We start from the raw sequence: 25,481 nt of genomic DNA, 5'->3' as shown, positions 1-25,481 counted from the left end.
AAGTGTGAGTTTTACATAAATCACTGCAAATAAGTCACGAAAGATAGTTCAGTTTAGTGTTTTTATTGAAAAAATGCTCCACTCCATTTTCACCTAATTTTCTACACATGTTTTTTGTTTTTGTATTTGTATAATAATAATTACATAGGTAATGTTTACATACTGCTCCACAAAAATGGCTATTACGACGCATACAAAACGTATTGCAATTGCATACCTATAGAACCTAAAGTGTGGGACTTACAGTCTACTTTGTTTTTTGATTCCAACAATTTACTGATTTTAATGCTCTGCTGAAGTGAATCGATCTTATGGTTATTCCTATTTGTGTTTACTTTTGTATTTAATATTGATGTGGGTATGCACCGTTATAAAGATCAAAAGATGCAAGTTCATCTCGCGATTTCGGATTTAGTTTAGCGGCATAATTTATTTGTAATAAATTAATGAAACTTTGTATGGGTAACTAGCCAAGATAGCCTGTGATTTGTTAATGTCTTCGTATTTTTTTTCTTCTTTGTATACTTTGAAACGTTTTACAAAAATTGTCGAATACTCGCGTTGCGTTTGTGGTTTTCTGGTTAGCGTAGATAGTTTTTGACTATTTCTGAATGACTTTTATTTTTAACAGTTATTGTGCCTAATTTTAAATTACATTTGCTTTTGCTCTATACATTTACAAAACTTGCCATCGGCTGCTGCTGTATTTGTTTACTTTAGTAATATATGTATATGCCCGTATATACATACACATACATCAATTAAATTCTAGGCTTAAATAGTTGAATTCCTTGCTCACACACAAACTTAGTGTTATAAACATTAGGTTTTGCTTTATATTTGCTGGGCTTCCGCGTTAATGTTATCGTTTAGTTGAAATCGTGGTTTGCGTATGCTGGTTTTTGTATTATACAATCCGCAGGGGTACTTATGATAAGTAAGCTTTGTACAACTAAAGTAGTTTAAAGAAAAAGAAGCAACAAAACAAATTTGAAGGAGTACGCTAGAGAATGGGCGCATTCGCAATGCCTATACATTTGCATATGCCTCAATATGTATGCGAGCATACTATTTGCATATTCCATGTTCGGGATGGTATGGTAACCCTAGTACGGATACTCCCCAAATGCCCATGCACGAGTGTCTTGCCTGGAATTCTCTCTGTGTTTGTGGGTGTGGGTGGTCTGCGATGTCGAGTAGTGGTAGTGAGTTGAAGTGAAGATGTGCATGCCGTGGAAATGACTCTGGGAGCTCCGCTCCTTTAGGAAGCTCCTGGCGCAGCCGGCCCTCTCTGTGTCCTCTAAGCCCTGTGCTGGCGGCGCCCCACCTTGCCCCGATATTATTTCGGCGTCTTCCGCTGCTTCAGCTCCTGCGAGGCGTCGTCCAGGAGCTTGGTGGCGTACCCGTTCGTCAGGAGCCCCCCGTTGGCGCCCTTGTGCGCACTGCCATTGGCCAGCTGCTTGTAGCCGTTGGCCCCACCACCATTCGCATGCCCGTTGGTCAATGGGGCCGTGCTCCCGTTGGCCTTCGAGACGGGCGTCGCGGACGATTCCATCTCCGTGGTCTGCGGCATGGCCAGGTCGTCGTGGGCGTTGATGCTCTTGCAGTAGCCATTGGGCTTGGCGTGTCCGTTGGCCAACGCTGCGTTCTTTTTCTGCAAGAGGAGCGGGTCAAAGTTGTCATTAGTATCATGTAACCCAAAAGCCCAATTTAGCTGAGCGATAATTATTTGTGTAATTAGCATCAACATTTGAGTCTATGCATGTACATTTGAATTGAGAATTCATTTTTATACAAATCGGAATAACTTGATGTTTTTAAATGTTTAGCATTCAGCAATTCGCATTTTCGTAAAGAAGATCTTTATTAATAAATGTAATTCCCAAACAGATGCGACTATTATACCATATCGCTACCAAAAGAAAAAAAATTAGAAAATAATACAAAATTCGACATAACTAAAGAAACGTTATCATATAGCTGCCATAGGAAAGATCGAACAATCTATATAGAATTAACGAAAATAAAATGATAACATCGTTGTTTTTCATCAAACAATAACGATTTTTGGAATATAGATTTTTTTAACGACTCTTGCATTTTGAATTAGATCATCAAAATCGGACTACTATATCATTTAGGTGTCATATGAACAAAAGTCGAAAATATTGAAAATTATATATTATTATATTTTGTTCGACATAATTGGTGACTGCAAGGGTATATAAGCTACCTTTCTTGTTTTTTGGGTATTCTGTTGTTTTCAAAGGGTTTTTTGATGACTCCTGGTGGGTTGAAAATCTATCATTTTAGTATTCGCCGTATCAGTTTAGAGCTTATAAGGCTTAAGATATTAATGCAAAACTATTTAAAGTCGCCAAGTCATAAAGCTTGCTAAAAATTCTTATCTTTTAAGTACAATTTTTGATCGTGTTTGTACTAAAGTCCAGTCGCATGAGTCAACAAAGTTTTATTCATGTTGATAAACATGTTTTGCTGATTCAAATGATTTTGGGTTTTAATTTTAAAATATTTTGAAACATGCTTTAGTATAAAAACCAAGAAAGGAAGCTACCCTTTTCTCCGCAAGGGTATAATGATTTCTGACAATTCTGACTGTAACGCTACCTGGAAGAGAAATCAATTGATGTAATTCCCCAGCTCAAATTCTACTTTGTAATCCTGGGTTCTTAATCGGAGTGTTCTTCTGACATGGTTCAACCATTTGTGGCTAGTTCAACTATTGTTTTGGCAAAGGAACTACGAGTTGATAGAACCGTCGTTTGCGTTTGGGCAGCACGTCTGATTCCCCAAACAGATATCGTCTAGCCCCAAGTGGGCCACCGTGGTGATTATGCAACCAGGTGCGTTTTGCCCACATCTGCCCAGCATATGTCTTAAAGTTGTATCTGTCCGCGAGTCTGTCTTTGTCTGCCTTCGCTGCCCCTGACTCTGAAGCCGTTTGGTATTGTCTTTCCGTTTAACTTTCACTCGCGCGGGGCGAAGCTCTGCGGATGCTGGGTGCCGAAACGAAGCCGGTTAGCGATATTTACCTCCGCTCAGTGCGAAGCCGAAGCCCCCAGTCCGACGCCCAAGTTCCCAGAGACCTACTTGACGAAATCTCGTTAATGAATTTGGACCACAGCATCTCGCGCATTTGTAATCGGCAGGCCGCAAGGTGCAGTGCAGGCCGTGATGATATAACCGCGTTTGCCTCACAGCAGAGAGCTACTCGGCTATTACTCGTATTCGTATTCGTATTCGTTTTCATTTTCATTAACACAGACCGGAATCTGGAACGCTGGTCGCGTCACACCGCCTTGGGCAACGTGGGAAGCTCGGGACTGAGTCCCAAGTTGATCATAGAGACTTTGCGGCTCTTTACCGATCTCGGCTGGCGATAAAAGGGCTATTAGGTCGCCTAATATGGGAAAGAGTGAGCAGCTCATTTTCCCGTTTCCCCAACTCTGAACTCCCATCTCCCGCTTCCCGGCGGACTCACCAGCATGCGGCTCCTGTAGGCTGCCTTGTAGAACTCGTTGAACAGGAAGAAGAACATGACGGCGTGCATGCCGATCCACCAGACGAAGGCCTTCGGGTAGTTGCAGTCGATGAAGAGCAGCTGGAAGGCGTGCACCATGATCAGGATGAACTGCACCATCTGCAGGGTGGTCAGGTACTTCTTCCACCAGAGGTACTTCTGGTACTGGGGGCCCATGGCCGAGAACATGTAGTAGGTGTACATCACGATGTGGACGAAGGTGTTCAGCAGTCCGAAGAATGTGCTATGGCCACCTAGGTGTAATTTCGATGGTCAGGACTGGACGTATGGACGGTCCACTGTGACTCACCTGGGGTGAACTTCACGCCGAACCAGACCGACATGGGCATGCAGCCGTGGTGGATGACATGCAGCGTGGTGACCTGGCTGGTCTTCTTGCGCAGCACGAAGAAAATCTGTGGAGCACAACGAGTTGACTTGCGAATGCATTGGCGAACGCAGACTTTTAACTCACCGTATCCATGAACTCTGTGAACTTCGAGAAGTAGTACCACCAGCAGGCATGGACCATCTGGTTCGGCAACACGAGGGAGAGAGAAAAGTGGTTGCATTAGCGCTATGGTGGTCATTTCTCCAGACTGAGCCTTTCGCCACCCTATCCCAATCCAAGGAATGACCATCTATAACGTGGTAAATAAACTAATCCTGGCCGAATCAGCATGAAGCGCCAGTCATTGAATATGGAATAGGGGGACGCACTTGCCGGTTCAACCGGCAACACTTCTTTCGCACTCATTTTCAAAGTTCTGTGAGTGCTGTATTAACAATAACCAAAATCATTCAAACACGTATGCAGACTCCTAGGCCTTGAGGAAACAGTGACAGAGATTCAGTTGGGTTACGGATAGCTTTCGAAACTGTCGAAACAGATCCGGGGTTCCACGGAACGGGGGAGAACATTCAGTTAAAAGAAGAGGTGAGGAGGTCATTTAGTTCGGATAGATTGGAGTGTTAGGTAGACGGAGCTTTGATCTCTGAGTTCGGATCAGTGACAGACAGAGTTATGTACGGGTTACACATGCTGGGATCTGAGTTGGCATCCAAGAGGGTTCGGTGTTAGCACTAAGCTAAGCTAAGGGTGTAAGCGACAGCCCTCAACCCCACCCACCACATGATTCTTATGACATAATGGCCCTCTCCATGGACACTACATATCTACAATATGAGTATGGAATTACTTAAAACTATTCGTGCACTCACACCAAAGTAAAAGTAATAAGACGTAACCAGAATGCTTATCGTTATTGTTATCATAATCGTTATCTTACTGCTCGTGGCGGTTAACACATACCCTTAACGTTCTAGGATTATTACTATAGTCGACTGGCTGACATCGGAAGCTATAATGTCCAGTTAGCCAACCGGAAATGCCTATCTGCAAATGTAGAGCACAAAAGATCACTTTATATCGTCGCTCGGCTCTGGGTTTCTGGTTGGTTGGTTTGTGGGAGATTGACATTGGCATTGGCATCGTCACCGGATCTTGGCTCTTGGCTCTTGGCGAGGGGAGTCCTTCAGAGAACTGCCCGTGGTAGTCGGCTATTTACACAGGTGCATCATGTTTGTCGGAGTGCGTGGTTAGTGTGAGTAGAACGGCACTTAGGTGGTATCAACTTAGGCCTAGGCGCGATATGTACGATTATTGAAGCGAATTAATCACCGGTCTTATCTGTAGCACTTGGGTTCTGGGCTAGCGTTTACATACAGGGACAGGACAGGACAGGCGTATTGCCCGTGGGCTCGTTAGGGACTTGTTTGGTATTAGTCAACATCTGGCAGCGACCTCCTGTGCCGCCGAGAGTTATTCATGTACCATGTACTAGTCAGAATAGGCAGTTAATACAATGGGAGCGACTACAAGGCTAGGCGAGGCGAGGCGAGACTGGTTAATGCCCAAAGCGATGGCTGGGTCAGTGGCCCAGTCAATAGCAGTACACTAGGATTAGGTTAAGCAGAAGCCGCGGGAACACCTCGGGTGCAGATTCAGAACGGCACGCGGGCAACCCTGCTCTGGGCTCTCGGCCAGAGTTCCCACCTGCACACACACTTTAACGGTACTCTAGCGCAGCGCGGCGCGGCACACTTACTCTCCGGGAGGTGGGACTATCTGAGTAGTCCACCGGCTGGCACCGGAAGCTGTACGAGCCCCACCAGCCGCCCATCAAGCACTGCAACAAAGACATTAGCGGCAAGAGAGTTAGATTGGTTCAAAAGCATCCTCCTCGGATCCGCCGGGCCACGGATCTATCCAGCGACGATGCCACGCGATGACTGCTGGAGCTGCTGGAAGTGGGGGAGTGGGGGGAGGGGATGGGGGGACGGGGAACTTACCTCGTAGAAGAGCCACGCGCTGAATACAACCTGTATGGCATTGTACAAGACTAGTGTGTTCTGCAGATGGAGCGGCTTTCGGTTTTCCATCAATCGCGGACCTAGCACCTGCAGATGGGAAATCGATTAAGTAGAACGTATTACTTTCGGAACGGTCTTCCAATGCTGCAGATCTCACTCACCTTGACCAGATAGACGTATGTGAGGCACACTGCCAGTGTGGGAAACGGTGACGACATCATGGGCCAGTCCTTTGTCCTAGAGTCTGCGGGGAGGAGGAGAGAAAAGGTGATTAGGAACGGCTGTTAACAGGCAGTTAAGAGCCATCTCCGAGATAAGCGAAAGCCGTGTTCTTATCGCCGGCACATCATTCCCATTGACCATGATCTGGTCCGCGTAATTCCCTCGCAACTCGGCAACAAACATGAAGATAAAATAGAGGTCTCCTTACGCATAATTACTGCCAATTTCAACCGTCGGTTCTTCGCTGTGTGTTATCCCTGGTTTCGAATTCCAGTCAGATATTATCTGTGTTCGTTTAATTTCCGAAAAAGTTTGTGCTACGTTATTATCAATGAAACCTTATACATACGAGCCTACTATATACAGATAACAATTCTGTGATTATACTGGTGATTGCGAATTCGAGGCGAGAAAAAAAAGAAATTAATTTTCTATCTAATTAAAATATCAAATAACTTATTTATAATCAGTTTAAGAAGGTCGCATGTTCCCAGCTCAAATTCTGGGCAATACAGTGACCCATTCGACGACTTGGCAGCAAACACACACGAAAATATACACACAGGTGCCTTCAAGGTGCCTTCAAAGTTGTTCACGTCCGAAAATACCTGATCACCAGTATATAAAGCTGGATTAGCGGATAAATCATGTTGAAATCATGTCGTGTTCTCACAGTCAACTTGAAATTGCTTGGCATTTGTCAAGCAGGCTTTTAAAAAGTAAGTAAATATATGCGAATATATGAACTATGATGCCGGGGAAAAGGTTTTCTCAGCACGTGAATAAAGTAATGACATTTCTAGAGAATCTAGTTAGCTGGAGAACGCAGCCTTCGGAGAGCCACTGCTTCTTGTTCCTCGTTTTTTAGAGGCGCTGCCAAACTCTCTTGACCAATTAGAGAACTGGTGTCAAAAATTATTTATTTATTTGCCGAACCCTCTGCCGTTTTCGGGGAGAAAAGTGGGAAGGCGAAGCGACATTGGATTGTTCCCCATGCTGCTGGCCACAGTCCACCAAAATCAAGGTTAGGCGAATTAGCAAATCCCCCGCCCCGCCCCGCGGCGTACTTACCACCATGTGAGTCTATGTATCTGCTTATGCTGTCGATGTATTTCATAATTAAGGCCATTGTGTTGCTGTGTAGTGTTGGTTTGGTGCCGACAGAGGAGTCCTTCTATCCTTGATTGCCCAGCAGTCGGTGCTCCTTGCTCCTTGTTGATTGTACAGTAGTTTGGTGGATAGAGTCTTGACGTTCAGGAATCGCGGCCTGTTCTGATCTGTTCTAATCTGATCTGATCTGATCTGATCTGGTCGGTTGAAAAGTTGGTTGGAATTTAGCGCATTTAATGCGGTGCCGAGCGGGTTTTCGAACTGAAAGAAGAGAGATAGCGGAGAATGTTTAGCAATTTGCTGTAATTCAGTATTCAGTAATATGCCTAGCACGTGATTTGTTCTCAGTTCGCTCGAGCGCCCAACCTAAAAGCCCTCAACATAGACACTCGGAGCGCGATCGTTCCATTTACGATATCGGCCGACCCTTATCGGCCCTCACTGAACACCCTTCCCTTCCCTTCCCCACAAGCCGCGCCAACCAGCCAGAAGAGTCGAAGTCGGAGAAACAGAAACAGAAACAGAAACGGAATGAGGTTAATAAACTAAAGCCAAAAGCTGCTCAGTCAGCATTTGATCGGCACATTTACATCTTGTTTATAATTGAACGTTCCCGTTCTGAGCGAGTGTCTCTTGGGTTGATTTACTTTCTGGCCCAGAGCGGGGTGCACACCCCTTATCGCAGGAACAGCTATCGCAAATCGATAAATTGGGCGAAAGCATTGGCCAAAACAGCGAGCCTCGGCCCTGGAGTATGTGGCGTATGAGTAATATCCGTGGAAATGTTTTCGCCGAAAAGTTCAAGGACGCCAGAGCGAGCACTTGGCACTCGGCAGTCTGTCTCTATATTCTTCTTTTCGATTTAATACTATACTATATATTTAATTACGATACTGAGGGTAATTATGTATTCAAGCTGCAGTATGCATCGCCATCTATTGCAGCCTTATGTGAAAAATCCGCGAATACTCAGTAATCAGTATTGAAGAATATTCCCCTACGAGCACGCACACTCGCTCCTCAGCAAAATGCGAAACAAAATTTCTCTCCCCATATCGAGTGTTTGGCTCCATGTGCACATTACTCATACGCCGCCTGGTACGTCACGCAATGTGGCGTAAATGCTTGGCCAAAAAGCTAGTTGGTATCCCCAACAAAAGGGCGCATAATTAAACCCCATCGCGCTCTACTCCAATCTCAACTGGGTGCGGCTGGGTGTGTGGAGTCGACTGACTGGAAGGCGTTGGCCGGCAGGAGCCACAGACACATCCTGGCTAAGGATGTGTAGCGCGGTTATAAGTCGCATTCAACTTCCGGTTTCAAGAAAATTGGCCAGCAGCCGGCCGACCAATCGACAAATAGCGCCCACTGAACATCCAAACTGCGATGGCGCTCAACCAGCAATGCCAGCGCGAGCCGAGAACCATTGTTTGCCCAGTTGATGGGCTCGGCAAGCAACAAGCGAAACAAGCAAACACCTTTGCCAAATAAACAACAAACAACAACAGCGGGAAGCGACAAGAAAGCAAATTAAGCCACTGCCACCGGAGAGTCGAACTAAAACTAATTCAAAGTCAAAACAAGGCGATGCAGCAAGAAGAAAATGCTGTCAACAACGAAAGCGGAGGAAACTGGCACGAGCTCGGTGGGCTGTGGGCGGTTAGGTGGCAGGCATATGGGGCGTGGCAATGGCCGGGATTTTCCCTACCCCCATCGAAAGGGGGGCTGACTGTGTGTGGTCGCCCACCTTCGCCGAAGAAGCGGCACTGAAAAGCGATGCCAGCAGCGACAGAGAGCCATGCCAAATATTGCTGTTTCATTGACCTCGTTTCGCCGTTTTCAGCTGCTTCTCGTCGACGTAAGCCCACACATGGAGCAACAATGCACCATGCCACATCCATCCCCCGTGGCCCATGCCCCATGCCCCATGCACAACTGCACTTGCAAGGCGACATCCAGCCTAGCAGCCGAGCAGTCGATGGCTAAAAGCCATCCCACCCCGAAGTTGGCCCATTCAGCAGTACGCCGCTAAACCGGCGTCAGCCCAGGCGCCACGTTGGCCCAAACCCATCACGTGATGCCGCCTAGGGTTTCTCTTGGCCTCTGTCCTCTGGCCTCTGGCCGTTCCCTCCGCTCCTGCGCAGAAGCGCAGCGCGATTCTTGAATGAAAAGGCGGCCACGAGAGGTGGCGCTCTCGACTCCCGGCCAAAATGGGGTACGAGGTAACGTGGGGTAGAACGGGGTGGCACGGGGTAGCACGGGGCAGGACGTGGTGGATCGGGGGACACAGGGTGTCTGGTGTCGCGTGACTCACCGACGCACCTCCGACTTCTTGGACGGGCCAAGAAAAGGCGCTTAATGCCCGCCCAACACGCCATGAATGACGCCGAAGAGGCGCGTGGCGCTTGCTAGTTGTCACTGTTGTTGACACAATAATTTTGGAGCGTGAAGGGGGACCCCCTTCAAAGGCAGGCTGAAAAGGTGTCGCTGGCTCTCCTCCATCGGCTATTGATTTTCGTACACACCGCTCGGCAGCAGTCGACCAGTCGGCCAAAAGACTGGCTTGACGGATTGGCCAAGCGAGGCTGGCAAGTGGGCACACGGGTAATTGATGCCGTGGCCAAGTGATGTTGACCCCAAGCTGTTGCCAACAAAAACGGGCTTTGACATTTGTTTATCGAACTTTTGATGGCAAGAGGATTGCCTCTCGAACCTGTCGCGTGTGGGCAATTGCATCAGGGCAGCCGATTCTTAAATGCCAATTCAAATTTAACGGCTTGTTCGGTTTGGCTTTATATGACAAAAACCCATTTGAATGCTCATTTGCAAGCCTCGAAATTAGCATTCCGATTAAGGGTTCAATCACTTTCCCGCGTTCAAAACGAAACGCGTCGAATATTTGCATATAATTAATTCCTAATTAATTATCAAATATACAACGTAAATTACAGGTCGTTGCGAAAGCCCTGGTCATCGACTGGACTGGCCGAAGTCAGTCGGTCAAGAGCTAGCCAGTTCCCAACAGGCCTGGCCACTCCGATAAAGAAATGGAGTTGCCATACTTTCTGGAGCGAAGGAGGCAGGAATTATCTTTCCACGACGTCGCAATACGAACGACTTTAACCCAGTCTCGTTCCCCAGTTTACCTGGCTTGCTGCACTTGACGGCTTTAAACTACTTTTCGGCACTTTGGCGATCGAGAAAATCGGTTTCTCCAGCGCGAGCGGTTAGTGCTCGGCAGTTATCACTGTACTGCTTTGCTGCAGAGCTGCGCCCACTGCTCCTCGGCAAACTGGGCCTGGCATTCCGGGCTAACACGACTTTTGAGCGTTTGGCTCCGAGATGACGATGAGTCCTGGCTTGGGAACTCGGCCACAGCTGGGATCGTTTGGACGCTTTCGGAGCTCGGCTTACGGCTTTCGGCTTTCGGATTCGCGACGAACGAGAGGCGGGAAGTGGGCGGCGGGCGGGACAGTGGCGAACCGTTGACGTCTACTGGCGGAGCACGACTAACTGGCTGCCGCACCGACTGACGAACTAAGGCCGCTGCCGCTGCCGCTCAGCCGCAGTCGCGGTTGCGGTTGCCGTCGTCGCCGCTGCCGCCGTCGCAGTCGACGCCCGCCGAGCCGAGCTTGCAAAGCGGGCAGAGGCGGAGGCGGAGGCGATGGCGAAGGCGCTGGTGCTGGTGGGCCACACGAATTAGTACGCGTTTCTTGCACAGATCTCATCTGCAATAAGATGCGGCGGCGGGATGACTCCAGTGGGTCCAGCTGCAGTTGGGATTCGCAGTGCGTTGGCCGCTGCTGCACCACTCCCTGCGGTTGGGAAACGGCGGTGGCGGTGGCGAAGAGCCGCCAACAGGTGGACGGACGCGCTGTCGCAAGAACGCCGCTCTGCCCGCTCCTCTGCCCGCCCCTCTGCGGAGTGAGGCAAGGGCCGCCGCTTGATCATGATCGATTTCAGTGGCAGGTGATGGCGCGCATACCAAATCAGAGCCCCGCACTTGTCGATCAATTAATTATTACGGCACTTCGCACATACACACACACACACACACACACACACACCGGGACGGACTGGGTTTTTTGTGGCTTTCGGGGTTTCTTTCACGTTTCACGTTTCTCTGTCGCTTTTTGTTTTTGGGACTTTTGCGCTCAAAATCGAATTCATGGTCAAACTGTTTACGAATGTGTGTCGCCAAAAAGAAGCCACAGCAGCAAGCCACCGCAGCAAGCCACCGCAGCAAGCGAGCGACAACAGGTTGACCTGATGAAATGGAAATTGAAACGCGTTTTGTGTTTTGACGCAATCGTTATTTTGGCCTTTGTTATTTATTGGGTCGCCCAGCGGAGAAGAATGCCATTTCATCATCTGTTTTCTAAGACAGCCCACACAGCCCGCCAAATATTCAAATGCACAGTCGAACCTCCGCATTCAAAGTTTCCCATTTTCCGACTCAAAAGGTTGTCACCTTTATGCCCCCACAATTCCAACATCCATAACTAAATTATCCAATTCACACAAAAAACTAACTTACTTTGCTTAAGTATATGAATAGTTTTTCGCTAATGTGTTTAAGTAAGTAAGGAAGTTTTTCAAAGATGGTTCTTCCTATTTGAATGACCACAGTAGTTTTCAAAAGTTGGCTCACATTTTGCAAAAGGGCCTAATAAATCAATACTTAAAAGGAGTGAATTCCGATCGAAAGGTAAACAAATTCAATAAAACAACAAAACAAAAAGCCCTTAAAACTGAATAGTTTTGGGAATACACAGGTAAACATCTTTTATCATTTTACTTTTGCGTTTCCCAATCAAATTCGCCCTTAAAATGAATTTGTATACTTAATTGTCCGCCAACTCATAGTGTTGGATCTAGTAGGTGGTTTAAGTTATGGCGTTATTATGTCGTTGCATGCATTTCAGATGGAAGGTGGTGGGGCGAAGGTGTTAGTGGGCGGGACGAGCGTTTCCGCTGAGCAGATTGATTCGAAAGCAGGCGGCAGCGGAGACTTGTTGAGGGGGTCGCTGAGACAACGGAGTGGAGCACACTTTCTCCGCCCCGCTCTGCACTTTCGCAACCGCTCTTCGCCGCAATACTCTCTTACGAGTAAGAGCGGGGGTGGAGAGAGCGAGAGCGGTTGCTTCTTTTGGGTGCGATTGCGAGCGGAATGTCTTGGAATTATGTCATATCTTTACACACATGCGTTACAACAACGTGACGGTGCTCGGATAGTCGGGCTTTTCGAGCCCAATAACTGGTAGTTTCTGTTCTGGCCGACTGGCTCCTAATCTGAGGCTGGTCCCTTATCACCCTTGATTAGTTGGCTGTCCGAAATCAGTCCGGGTCGCAGGTAACGGTCGAGGGGAAAAGGTGACTGATAACCGCAGGTGGCGCGGCGGGGCCGAGAACGAAAACGAGAACGGGAGAGTGAGTGGCAGATGGAGCGGAAGCGAGAGAAGGAGGGGGCACAGCACGATGTTTTCTATATTTTCAGCGCTGGCACTTGGGTCAATTAAAGTTGAAAAGCCGTGCAACGGGGCTAATTGAGCGCACGATGCCCCTCACATAAGCGAACGGTCGGGGGAAGGGGCGGTGCGCGGGGGTGCAGCATTAACTCATTCCGCCCGACACGGCTGATTTATCGAGGCGGGGGCGGTAGATAAACACTGCTAACTTTACGGGGCGGAAGGCGACTCTCGGCGACTGTTACGTGGTATCTGCAGCGCGCAACCGACGCGACACACAAGGACACTAGGAACTGCACGCACCGAGCACTCGGAAGGCAAAAGCCAGTAAATCGGAATAAACACTTTACTTTAAGTTCGATTTGCAGTGGTAGTTACTGGCAGCAGACTAGGAATTCGGTGTGGAAATCGCTCTGGCCCCAAAAGCGAACCAGACTAGGAGGTACAACAAAGCGAAATGCGAACCGTTTCTCTGACGAAGAGCGGCGACCCCCGCCAAAAGCCACACGCTGCCGAAGAGAGCGCAGAGAGCGTGCCAGAGAGAATCGGATACCAGCCGCAGTTATCTGTACATGGTGGATGGCAAGCGGCAAGAAGCAGACCGCCTGGGAAATGGCAAGGCGGGCAAGAAGAAGAGGCAGAATCACCCGGTGGCGCAGCGGTACCTTGTGTTGCGTCACGCGCTGGCAAACCGAAAAGCAACAACAACGCTCTCTTCTCTACCTTGGTATCCGCCAGATACATTGGTTAAATACCGGCTGCCACTCGTTTTCTCTTAAGTTGCTGATAACGAATGGGAGTACTCTCGCTGTGGTTCTCGCTCTTGCTTTCGTCGGCAGGGTTGCCATCTCACGCACCGTGCCGCGCCAGCTGCCGCCAAATAAGTAGCTGATGTGAGGCACGGCTCGAAAAGAACAACACTGGTGGCTACACGGGTAATCGTATCTACACAAATACTTGCATTATGTCATCGCGAGCGGAGAAGCCTCGGTTTCGGTTTCGGTTTTGGTTTCACACCCCCTCTCGCACTTTGTTGTCATTGCTTTGGGCTCGCGTATTGTTTTAGTTTTCGGGTTCCGCTCGCTCTCGATTTGTTTCAAGCCACCCCTCGACCACGAAAAACAGACACAGACACAGACGCGCCGCACCACCAACACAGGCGCACGCAAAAGGACACGGCCACCGTGTTTAGTTTGGCCCTCTGGTGTTTTGGTCCTGTCGTTTTCGCTGCTGCCAAGTGGCTTTCGCTCTTGCTCCTTTCCAGGGAAATGAACCGGAAACGATGTTACCCTTCAGCGTCGCACCCTTTTCCCTCCCCGCCCAGCGCACCATTAAACCTTGTTTTTACTATATTCAGCAAACAAAGTTTATCGCAGGAACTTGAACCCTTTGAGCCCAGCACTAGCAAGCCTAACAATTGGCTCTTAATTAACAGCCACTAACTAAACAACTGAATAATTTCCATCAGGTCCTCCAGCACAAACCAGTAATACTTTAACTGTTATTTATTACTGTTTATAACTGTTATTCATTAAATAGTTCGTAGGTGGTAGTTCTACAACTAAAGTTATGTTATTGGAACATTGATATTTATAAAAAAATTTAATTGCTCACTTTAAAATACCATATTTCGACAATTATAGACATATCAAAAAAATTGTATTATGTATTTGGTAAAATTCTTAGGCGGCCGTCCATAAACCTCGTAACGCTAATTTTTGGCTTTTTTGACCCCCTTCCCCCCCTATGTGACGCATTACATATACAAATTACAACCTCCTTACAACAAAGCATGACTCTCTAATGAACCCCCCACCCCCCTAGGAGCGTCACGAGGTTTATGGACGGCCCCTAGTATTTTTAATTTCATGGAAATTGTCGAATGAGAAATGCTTTCTAGAAAGATATAGTATATGACTAATAGATAAAAATTGGCAAAACAATCTACTGCGATATCATACAATTGACCAGAAATAACTTCTCAGAAATGGTGATTATTTGCCCTAGCAAAACACAGAATATTTGATTGTGCCAATTTTGCCCCTGCTTCAGACTCAACGGCTGGGAGCTGGCAAACTTGAAGCTTTCGGGCCGAAAAGCCGAAAGAGCTCCTCTACGTGCTTGGCTGCCCAAATCGCCGATGGCCAGCGCGCCTGCGCCCTTGACTCACTTGCGTTGGCCTGGCCAAAGCATGAGCAGAATACATATGGCGGGTGAGCAGCCGCTGACCATTGGAATTGGGGCCGCGGGTGGCGGCTGCTCCCCATTAGGACCCCGCCTACGCCCCCGGTTGTGCAAGGCTTTCGCTGACTCGCCAGCATCCGCGGGCCATAAGCTGAATTTAATGGCGATGCTGCTGGGGCAACCGTTGGAGTTGTGCAGGCGGCATCGCAACTTCGTTACAGCTACTTCACTGTGGCAACGCAGTAAGTCGGCAACTCTGGTTTTCGTTTACGAAACTTATTAATCGATTTATATGCGCCGGCACACGGGTAGGCGAAGCGACCCAAGTCCGCGAGACTTGACGCCACGCCACAGCACCTCCACCGCCAACGACTCGGGATTCGGGCCCGAGGTGGGATGTGGAATCGTCTTTGGGCCCCCGGTTAACCGATTCGCGATGTCACAAGTCGAAGGGCATGGACAATCGCCCCAAACGATAGGGTAGCCCCAAATGGTAGGGCCACCTTGTGTTTGTCAAGTGGGAATGTTGCTCCGCATTCGAGGTACTTTGGCAGCCGATCGATATCAAAGCAAAAAGTTGGTCTGTGTCAACTAGACAAAACGTCAATCCAACAAGGACGAAGTCCGATTTACTAAGTAATAACTTTTAAGCCTTTCAGCAAGCGCAGTTTAAAGAAGGGTTTTTAAAATCAATTGCTATTTACATTAATATGGTTTGTCCGAAATGCTACTTTATTTGGTGTAAAAAAAAATTTTTTTTAGGCTGCACCATCTCAAGTTTGCTGAGCGTTACCCATATTGCCACAGGTGTCTAAATCCTTTGTTTCTTCGATATTTAGGTTTTCAAACCATTGCAAAATTCACCAACGTACTGAATATTCTTAGGTAAATTTTCACAAATAAACTAATTCAGCGATAGGAGATCTTTAACTTGGATGGAATAAGTAACTATCTTTTTGGAAATAAAATTGGTGATATAATATATTTTTTATTGTTATTATTGTTATTGTTATATAAAAAAAATACCATCTCATATAATTAAAAGCAAGAACGGAGACAAGCTTCTCCATTCCGAAAAAGATAAAACATAAATTTGAAAAACATCTTTATCGTTTTTATGCATATGAGTTCACCTATTTTTATTAGGAGAGTTTTCTCCAATTTCTCGGTTATTTTTATAGCAAATTGATTTTTAAGTCGCGAGAAAAAAATGTAGCGACTTAGAAAAATAGGAAAAATTAGATGGAAACAATTGGATCTAATTATGAGCTAAAAAAGATAGAAGAGATCGCTTTAAGGGGTTATATCCAGTTGCGAGGCCAAAAAAATGAGCTTTTTTGAAAATTATTTTTGGAGAGGCTATTTATTGTATGAATACGTAATATATATGAAAAGATAGGTCATTATTTCTAGTTTTAGAATATATTTAAAAAAAAAAAAAATTTTGGACTCCGTCGGTCCTGTAGAGGATCTCCCGAGGGTCCACTTCAAAAAAAGGTTTTACGGTGAGCAAAATATCTCCGGTCCAAATGATCAGAAATACAAAAAACCGGAAGGATTACGTAAAGAATAGACAAATACTGGTAATGAGACTTGGGATTTTCAAAATTTTGATTTTTGACAAAATGGGGGCTTCCCAAACATAAAACTTCGTTTTTGGCACAAAAATTTCAACTTTGAAGTGGCTAAAAAAATCGAAGTTTTTGTCGGAGCCAAAATTCCAAGTTTCATTACCTGAAAAAAATATCTAAGAAGAGAATGTGAAAGTTTCAAGTCAATCGGACAAGCCGTCTCTGAGAAATTTTGCTCACCGACATTGAAGACATAGTTTCGAGAAAAACGCATTTAAAGTTTTGGCTACTAGTTGAACTACATGGGAGACGTCTTTACAAATACACTGATTACTCCAATACTATTTACCGGAATACTTTGAAATTTTCAGATAATCTTCTTAGATATATATACATTCAAAATAGGCAAAAAAAAAATTTCGATTTTTTCAAAATCGCAACTGGATATAACCCCTTAAGAGCGGCAGAGAGTCAGGAATAGATATAATAGGATAAAGTCTATTATAGTCAGAACAGAACACTCTGTAAGGATCATGCAGTTCATGGGTAGATCTACATTGATTTAAAATAAGGGGGATGTAACTTCTGGTTAATCTACTTGGAACAGAAAAGTTTAGCCTACTAACTAAGTCGGGGCTATCAATTTTACCACAAATAAGATTAAACATAAAAACTGCTCCAAGCAACGTTTTACGGTTGGCTAGGGAGGATAAGTTAATTATAAGTAAGGGTCGTCAAATTCCTTTGACCACCTTTTTATAAATCCAAGCCCACTCCTGGCTTTATTCACCATAGACGAAATATGGAAAGAAAATTTTAATTTTGGGTCTAGAAGAACACCAAGGTCATCTACCTGAGTTATTCTGTCCAAAGAGCACCCAATTAAAGTTACATAAGTACACGAGAGTGAGTTATTAAAGTTATAAAAGTTTAAAGTTTAGAAAGTTTATAAAAAGTAAGTTTGTTGAAACACAACATAGTTTTGAAATTTGTTCATTAATTTCCTATAACACAACATAGTTTTGAAATTTGTATATTAATTTTCTATTACTTTTGCGATTGTTTTTATAAAACTTTGAACTTAACTTAATTATTTTAGAAGAATCTAATTTGCATATTATAGGTATTGCAGGCAAACGGTTTGATAATTCTAAACCATGCAAAAGTTGTGCAGAAACGGATAATATTTTGATTCGTTTTGAGATTATCGTGCCAAAGCCCAAAGAATTGTGGCCACTGGCCAGCGGTGCAGTGGAGCCCACCTGATCGTGGGGGTTTGTTCATTGTTTTCTTACGAAAACCGAAACCTTACGTCGCCGGAAAAGCTTTTGCGCATGCGTATCGGCGTTGGACGGTCGACTTCTTCTGCAGCAGCGGCTTTGAGCTTTTCTTCTCTGCCGTCGATTGTTTGCCTTCACAGCTCCGTTATGGTTGCTGATGCGCACTTTTTATTTATTTATTGGTTGTTTACATTGCGCAATAATGCAATATTAATTGGGTGTTTGGGCGTGTTTTGTTCGAGCCATCTCGAAAACGCTGTGTCGTTAGTAGTATCTAAAAAGATTGGTCTTCAGCCACTTGGGTCGAATAATTCCTACTCTACAAAATAAGCAGTTATGATTGAATAAACATTAGGGAAAATTGTGCAAGATATGATGAGAACGATAACAGAGACTCGTTACTTCGTTTTAGTTAATTAAAATAAACTAACTAAGTTAAGTAGGCTGACGTTCACTTTGATTTAACAATAAAGAACGAAAATGGTTAACGATTACTAACTATAAAACATTATAAATATCTGTCGTAATCACAATGCAATCTTTTGTAATAGGACGTTAAAACTCAATTATTGTATTGAAGATTTTAATTGAGTTCTAAATCAATGTGACTAGAGTAATAATAGCGTATGTGCATGAATAAGGTTAAAATACTCTCTTTCTGTGCCTTGATTTAAATATACATACAGTCGAATCCCGATAATTCGTACCCCGCTAAATCGAAAATCGCGATAATTCGTAAAAAATTCTGTCCCCTTGAAAAAAACTCGTTAATTCGTAAAAATTCCATACATTTTGGTCCCCTCGTTAATTCGTAGTATTTTGCGCAAAGCAAAGAATATTGAACCTCTTATAAATCGTAATTTTGTTTCGTAACCTCTTATAAATCTTAATGCGATGCGAAATTTTTTGTAGTTAAAGCACCGTTAGATTTTTTAGATAGCAATGCCGCCTTTATGTCGCTATGCATTATGAATTTTGTGTTTCTCTCGCTGTTATAATTTTATGTTATTGTTTAATTTTCCTTAAATTTGAAAAACGTGCAAATGAATGTACATACTTATAATGTTTGTTTAATTTTAATAAAGTTAAATACATATGTAAACATGATGTGAAATGTAAAAACCCCGTTTATTCGACTTTTTCATTTTTGAGCCCCGTTAAATAGAAATCTCGATAAATCGAATTCCCGTCTAATTCGTAAAAAAAGTGATCCCCTTGCCATTTCGAATTATCGGGACTCGACTGTATATGTAATTTTCTTTTTTTCCTATTAAAGCTTAAAAATTGTAAAGCCGAATAACTATTTTCTACACCTTCAGTTGTGGTTATCGCTGAGGTGTATTAAATATTGATTCATTTCCGGAAGCAATAAACACCGTTACACACAACACAAATAAACACAACTATACAACAACTTTTATTAAGAGATATCTATCTGAAAGTTCCGATTCCTCGGCAAAAGAGCAGTAGAATTCATCAATACATAAAATGAATTAGAGGTAAAATTGAATGAAATCCACATTCAAATTTCAAACGGTTAAGAGTTCATTAAGAGTTCATTGAAGAGTTCATTAATTTCGAAAGCGTTAAAGGCTCATTACTTTATGTTGTGCTGGAGTTCTCAGCCAAAAGCAATTGACGAATAAAAATAATTAAATATGCCGCAAAGAGCCTTTAAAAAGAGCAATGGCAAAGACAATGGCTGCGACAGCGAGAGACAAAAGAAATCTATTTAAATTAAGTTCGGGGAATGTACACACTTGGGCGAGGGGATGGGTTAGGCACTCGAGTCTCGAGCCATTGCACAATGGTCACGTCACCGCAATAGACAAAGCACAAAGCCACCTTTCAAATTGAAGGCTTAGTTAGCTAATGTGTGGTAATGATAATGATTAAGCTTGGCAAATACCCCAAACGCCAAATATGCAGCACCAGCGGCTCAGGCTCAAACTCAGACTCAGACTGAGGCCCAGACTCTTGGCTTGGCTAAGGCCGTCGAAAGTGACAGCCAGCGACGATGGCCCGATGAGACTCCATCTCGGCCCTGACTGCCACTTTCTCGGCGTTCCGCGTCGGTGGCTCCCCTGACAATTCTATGGGCCATAAAATCGGGGGCCCCGACTCGACTGCACTGAAAAGGTTCACCATCGACTGTCTTTTCGGGCGTTCTTTGCCTTGGTGATCCCGTGAAGTGTCGCCGATGGATTGCTCACCCCAGTAACCGCGACCACGCCCACCTGCCAACGGATATAGCAGCAGTTTGGCCCACCGACTGGTGAGCCTAAGGCCTCTGAAGAGCCTCTGAAGAGCCTCCGTCTAGAGGCTGGAAATGAAGTCCAGTCAGGCGTTACGTTTTCGCAATTGCCGAGCAAATACAAAAGGCGTACGGAAATAATCAAAGCCGTTCGGATCAGGTGGCCTTAACGGGCTTCTTGGCCTTTCAGAGTCGCTGGATTCGAACGGGAACCGACGGCGGCGATCCTCGCCAGCTTCCCGGGCCGGGAGCCACTCACGTGTTTCACCAACGCTTCCCAGCCCCATTATTTGCCCCGAACACACCCTGCAAAGCCAACAAGCTCGATCGCCGATTCAAGAGGGCTGCTGAGGGCGACGCTGCCCGATTTAGATGTAGTATTTCTAGTTTCGGCCACTGGGAGTGTGAGAATATAATCGAAAGTTGTTTTCGCCGGGGCCGCTCATGGCGCAATTTGTAGCTTATTTGCCTCCAAAGCCCACAGCGGGCAAACAAAGTTCAACTCGGCGGGGACCGTTGAGCCGGCGCACTCGAGTGCCCCAAAGAAAATATTAAGTCAGCGTCCAACATCCGACTTCGCTCCAGCCACCGAAAGTCAAATATTGGGTCTCGCCCGGGGGCGGGGCAAAGGGCCAGCCTCCGGTGAACTTCGGCACCTCCGCGATTACGGGGCTCCAAGTTGTTAATCAGCAGTTAAGTCTCTGGGCGGAGGCATTGATTACCCGCGTCGCAGTAAAGTGCAGTTTCATGATGGCATTCAGAAGATAATTACCCAATGCAAGTGGCGACTATTAGGTGGTGAACCCCGTGACTTCGGTAGAACCCAGCTGGTCTGTCATCAGACTCCCGCTCGCCACTTTGCGGGCGAAAGAACCCCGGAAGACCGACCGAGAATGCCAAGGCCTCCTCCCGGCCGCATTCCGCGGATACTTGGCCAATGCCAGCATTGAAGAAAGTGGCAGCGGGTTGTAAACAAGCCCCGAAAGAACATCGCCTATCGAGAACCCTCGAGGGAAAGGCCCTGAGGAGTTCAGTGCCAGCAAGAGTGGCTAAACAGTCATGGTCCAAGGCCCCCTCTTGGGCACATTTCTCACCTCGTCCGCCGCAAGGTGACTCCGCTAATAGCCACTAATCTCTGTGCAAACCCACGCCGGATCCGGCCCATATAGCCCATCCACATGTGCGTGTGCTCAGCCGCAAACGACAGTCGAGATTGGCCGAAAACGGGCCCTTGGCCAAGACAAAGCGACCAGGTCGGGAGTGATGGGGGATATGCGTCGTTTCGGAGCCCCGACGTCTCAATCAACGCCGCTTGGTGGCTCTTCGTCGCCATCTCCGGCCCCATCTTGGCCGGACTTCAATGCCAACCAACCAAACCCCAACCGAGAAGTCATCGCTTTGTTGACAGATTTATTGCGAGCAGAGCGGCGCGCAAACGAGCAAAATGTCCATTAAAAAGAAGCGCGCAAGTGCGTCGTTCGAGTACAATTGCCTTTTGTTTTGGCCACATTAGTCACTAATTTGGGCAGGTCTGATCACTTTTATTTTCGCCACTTCAAGGCGAAGCTCCGTCTCAATGCTGCCGGCCGACTCCGCTTCTTCTGCCTGTTGGCTTCCGGAGCGTTTTGAATTCTCGTCTAATTAATGCACTCCGAATATTCGCATGCAACGCGAATGCAATTCCATGCGGAAATAATTAGCATGTAAAAAGCTGTTGGAGCCGCTCAGGTAGTCGCAACACAGAAAAACCGACTACTAGATTGATTCAATGTTGTTGTTATTAGAGCAGTACAGTTTCAACCTGTTCCACAAAATGTAATTAGGGCTACAATTATTTTCTAACTTAAACACCTAAATCTAATAGTAGAGTAGCTACACAACTTAGTATTGATTTAAGGAACTAATTCTTAAATTTATTTCTTTTTTCAGGAGATTTGTCTTTCCTAGATAGAATTCAGACCAATTTACTCATCGGTTCTCTTTTGAATTTTCAAACTGCACTTACGTTCGCTTTTTTTGCATTGTAACTACTTTTGTTTGAATCTTATATTTTTACATTCTTTAACTCCACCCGGGAGCATAGAGCCCCTACAATTTTTGTAGAGGATTCATTTATCTTTGATTTTCGATCGTACTGGTGATAAGCCAGTAGCGACTTATCCTAGCGGTGGGGTTTCCACCTGGCGCCATCTAGGAGTGACGAAAGTACTATTGTTGTGTCCATAGTAACTTGGACGAGGGGGGTGTGCGGGTCCGGGGAGCCGAAATTTGAATTAAATCTTATATTTAGTGAGACAAAATAAGTATTTGTTAAGCAAAAGGCAACGTTCTTAACCATAAAAAAACATAGAGCAATGAGTATGCCAATATCTGTTCAACAAAGTTTACGAACATTTCGTAAGGAGTTTCAGTATAAATAATTCATAAACTTGTTTTCCCACTGTAAGTACTATTCTAACACTTTAAACAATTTCGCAATAAGCAGATGTTATAAAAGGTAAATACCTGTAAAGCCGCTAAGAATGTATTGAATATGATGTTATTAGCGATTAATCGAAGGGACTCAGCCAGCATTTAGCAACACAGAAGACTTCCGGATACTCACGAACATATAGTATGCAATCGCGACTAATTTACGGAAGATTTTGTAATGATCAATTTGTTGTGTTTCCACTTCTCCTATTGGGTGTTGGTTGTTGGTTGTTGCTGTTGTTTCGCTTAGCTGTTTGCGCTTCGGCTCGCTAATTGCGGCAATTTACTGGCAAGATTTTAGCGAACTCCGCCTGTGTGTACGAGTATATACACACTTTGTTGCTGCTTCTGAACTGGGATAGTCCCAATTCGTGGCACATGTGTACGCAGTCTCTGAGAGGCTTTGTTTTGGTTCGTGAATTAGCCTGTAAGTAGGCCAATAGACTAGTCCAAACTGAAGTTCAGAGCTGTAGCTGTAGCTGTAGTTATGCAGATGCAAACGCACTGACTGGCTTCTCAGTCGGTCGCATTTGGCCGAAAAGCGCTTAAACATCTCACGAACAAGCCGTCAATATCTTTCGTTTGAATTGCGAAGATGAGGCTGATTGTGGTTTTGCTTCTGGTCGATTTCAGATGCCGTACACGTAGCAGACATAGGCGGACGAAATTCTGTTAATTGTTTTCATTAGTCACCGCAAAACGCTGTCGGCCAACAGAAATTATTTGTAAGTACGTATGTGCTTATGCCAGTATACTCCACAAATATATATTTATACAGTCAGGCTTTCCTATGTCAAAACGAATTAAGGTAGGGAATTGTTTAACCGAATACAAATAATACTTTGAACTTTTAAACTGTTTTGGAGAGGCAACTTGTATTTTGTACAAAGGAAAATAGCTCAAAAAGAAAAGGAATCCCATTATTTTATATAGATTCTTAAGATACAATAACTTTATCTTCAGTATTTACTGTAACAACAATTTTGACTAAGTTTACTGGCTTATAATTTATTTCGTTCCGCTATAGGAATAAAAGTACAGTCGAATCCCGATAATTCGTACCCCCTAAATCGAAAATCGCGATAATTCGTAAAAAATTCTTTTCCTTGAAAAAAATCTCGATAAATCGAATTCCTGTCTAATTCGTAAAAAAAGTGATCCCCTTGCCATTTCGAATTATCGGGACTCGACTGTATGTTTATCGCCGTGTCAACGAGCTTGCCAAAAGACAATACATATATGTACATACATATGTATTTTTTCAGAAAGTTTAACCAATATTTTTTGGGCAACCATAATATGGTTGCCTTGGGAAGTTGCATTGTAACACTGTTCTAACACATATGTGACTTTATGCTTTGACTCTTTAGTTTTTTAGTTATGTTCATACATACGTATGTCACTCCTATTCTCTTTTTATAGACACATTAGAACGTATAAACAACTTTTTATTCCCATGCTGTTAACCTGCCGTAGAAGAGATCAGTTCAAGTTCTGGCTGATTTGCACACCTCTCCCTTTTTTCACTACTTAGCTTCAGTTCGGGCTTTGTTTATATGTACACAGTTACTTCCACGGTTATATTTCGGCTGTTAGCATTGCCCCATTACGCTGGCCATTCGGCGTGGAAGCAGAGATCCTGTTCTGGCCATTCTAAGTGTTTGAATTATTTATGGGGGGTGTGCGGGGTCTGAGCCAAGTCGCCGCGTGCTAAACGCTTTACTGTTTAGGTAAGTCTTGGCCGACAACCTGTGGAGGCTTCCCGTGGTCGGGCCTAAGATCTCGGATCTGCGATCTGCGATCCGAGGGGATTGGCGTGTAGCCTGTAAATTCGCTTGAATCGCGCACTACGTGCGTGGCATTCCAAGAACGGCGAGCGAAGAAACCCGGATGGTTGGCATACACATCAAATGTAAATATCGAAAGCGAAATTCCCCGCTTACGCTTTGAAAAGATTTGTGAACTCAGCGTCGACAGATGTCAGGAAACGAGTAGTGCGCTCTGGCAGAACGAATAGGCCTGCCCTTGCACTCCAATTATCTGGCAATGCGGAAGCGATCTTCGATCTGGAGGCAGCCTGTCCATTAAGGGCTCTGGGAGGTCGCATCCGTCACAAGTCCTCGAAAGTTGTTCCCAGAAGCGGTTTGCAACCCGGTCGACGGGGAAAACCCAGGGGACTTCGGCTGAGGGCAGGATGAACTGCGGCAAGTCCAAGGCCGTCGCAACCGCAGGTCCGGTTTTGCACGAATCTTTTCCGCACTTGTTTTATATCGTTTTGCATTAATATTTATGGCGCAAGAAAACTCTTCCAATTATACGCCAAGGGCGTGTTAATTGCTGGCAGCTCTCGGAGCTTGGAGCTCGGATCTCGGACCTTCGACCCAATATCACCGGTTTGCCTGGAAACAACAGGCCGCAAGCGTGGCCAATTTCGAGCTTACGTTGGGCCACCGCCGAGCCAAATAGCAGCTTTAGGATCGGCATTGGAAACAACACCCGCGATCAGCTGTCGTGGTTGGAGCTGCCAACTGGTAAACAGTTAACAGCTGATCGGAGTTCGGAGTGGCGGAGTGGCGTTTGCAGGGCCATCAGCCTCCTGAAGGACGTTGGCAGGGCGAGAGGAGCGCAGGATCCGAACTGAACTGGGTGCGATTTCGCAGGCAGCTTGTGCAAGCGCGGTCCGCGGGGTTGCCACACAGCTGGACACCGGATCGAAAAACCAAATCGATTATCTCGGATGGCCCAGCGGGTGAGGGGAGGGGAGGGGAAAGAGGGGAGCTGTTTCTGAGTCGAGAGCACCGTCCAGTCCAAAACGGTTTCTTTTGTGAACGGACCCACCGAACAGTTGCAAAAGAGCGAGAAAATCACATGTGCGGCGGGCGACTTACAACTTACCAGCAACGCGAAAATCCCAGCTGAATGCAGGCAGGCAGCAGTAGATCGCAGCAGTTGGTAAATCACTGGCAACCGAAATCTGAAATCTGAAAACTGCAAAAACCACAACAC

At 45.6% G+C, this 25,481-nt stretch overlaps 1 protein-coding gene across 6 annotated transcripts; it reads right to left on the bottom strand.

Annotated features, from left to right (window-relative positions):
- Nucleotides 1-47: 47 nt before the first annotated feature.
- Nucleotides 48-25,481, bottom strand: LOC108098516 (elongation of very long chain fatty acids protein AAEL008004). Of its 6 annotated transcripts, XM_043209072.1 has the most exons (10): nucleotides 13,065-13,174; nucleotides 7,208-7,507; nucleotides 6,076-6,158; nucleotides 5,894-6,001; nucleotides 5,650-5,730; nucleotides 4,854-4,937; nucleotides 4,017-4,073; nucleotides 3,852-3,957; nucleotides 3,503-3,795; nucleotides 48-1,654 (listed from the first exon to the last, which is right to left on the bottom strand). In XM_043209072.1, exons 2-10 carry the CDS (start codon nucleotides 7,263-7,265, stop codon nucleotides 1,340-1,342), a joined length of 1,185 nt encoding a protein of 394 aa, XP_043065007.1. In that variant the 5' UTR covers nucleotides 7,266-7,507; nucleotides 13,065-13,174; the 3' UTR covers nucleotides 48-1,339. The 6 variants fall into 6 exon arrangements, with proteins under 6 accessions (XP_043065007.1, XP_017056965.1, XP_017056967.1 ...); XM_017201476.2 differs by lacking the exons at nucleotides 5,650-5,730; nucleotides 13,065-13,174 and adding an exon at nucleotides 25,371-25,481; XM_017201478.2 differs by lacking the exon at nucleotides 4,854-4,937 and having other exon boundaries at nucleotides 13,065-13,173.

This window comes from Drosophila ficusphila, unplaced genomic scaffold (assembly GCF_018152265.1).
Source record: "Drosophila ficusphila isolate 14025-0441.05 unplaced genomic scaffold, ASM1815226v1 contig_791, whole genome shotgun sequence".
Taxonomy (NCBI): Eukaryota; Metazoa; Arthropoda; class Insecta; order Diptera; family Drosophilidae; genus Drosophila; species Drosophila ficusphila.
Note: the sequence above shows the minus strand (reverse complement) of the source record. Positions and strands in the feature narration are given on the sequence as shown.

Bases quoted from the DNA above. Each gene is read 5' to 3' on its own strand.
- LOC108098516 (XM_043209072.1), bottom strand. From the start codon at position 7,265: ATGGCCTTAATTATGAAATACATCGACAGCATAAGCAGATACATAGAC. The intron at 4,938-5,649 runs GTAAGTGTGCCG...CTACATTTGCAG, and splicing joins ATAGTCCCACCTCCCGGAGA to ATAGGCATTTCCGGTTGGCT. The intron at 4,074-4,853 runs GTATGTGTTAAC...TTGCCGAACCAG, and splicing joins ATAATCCTAGAACGTTAAGG to ATGGTCCATGCCTGCTGGTG.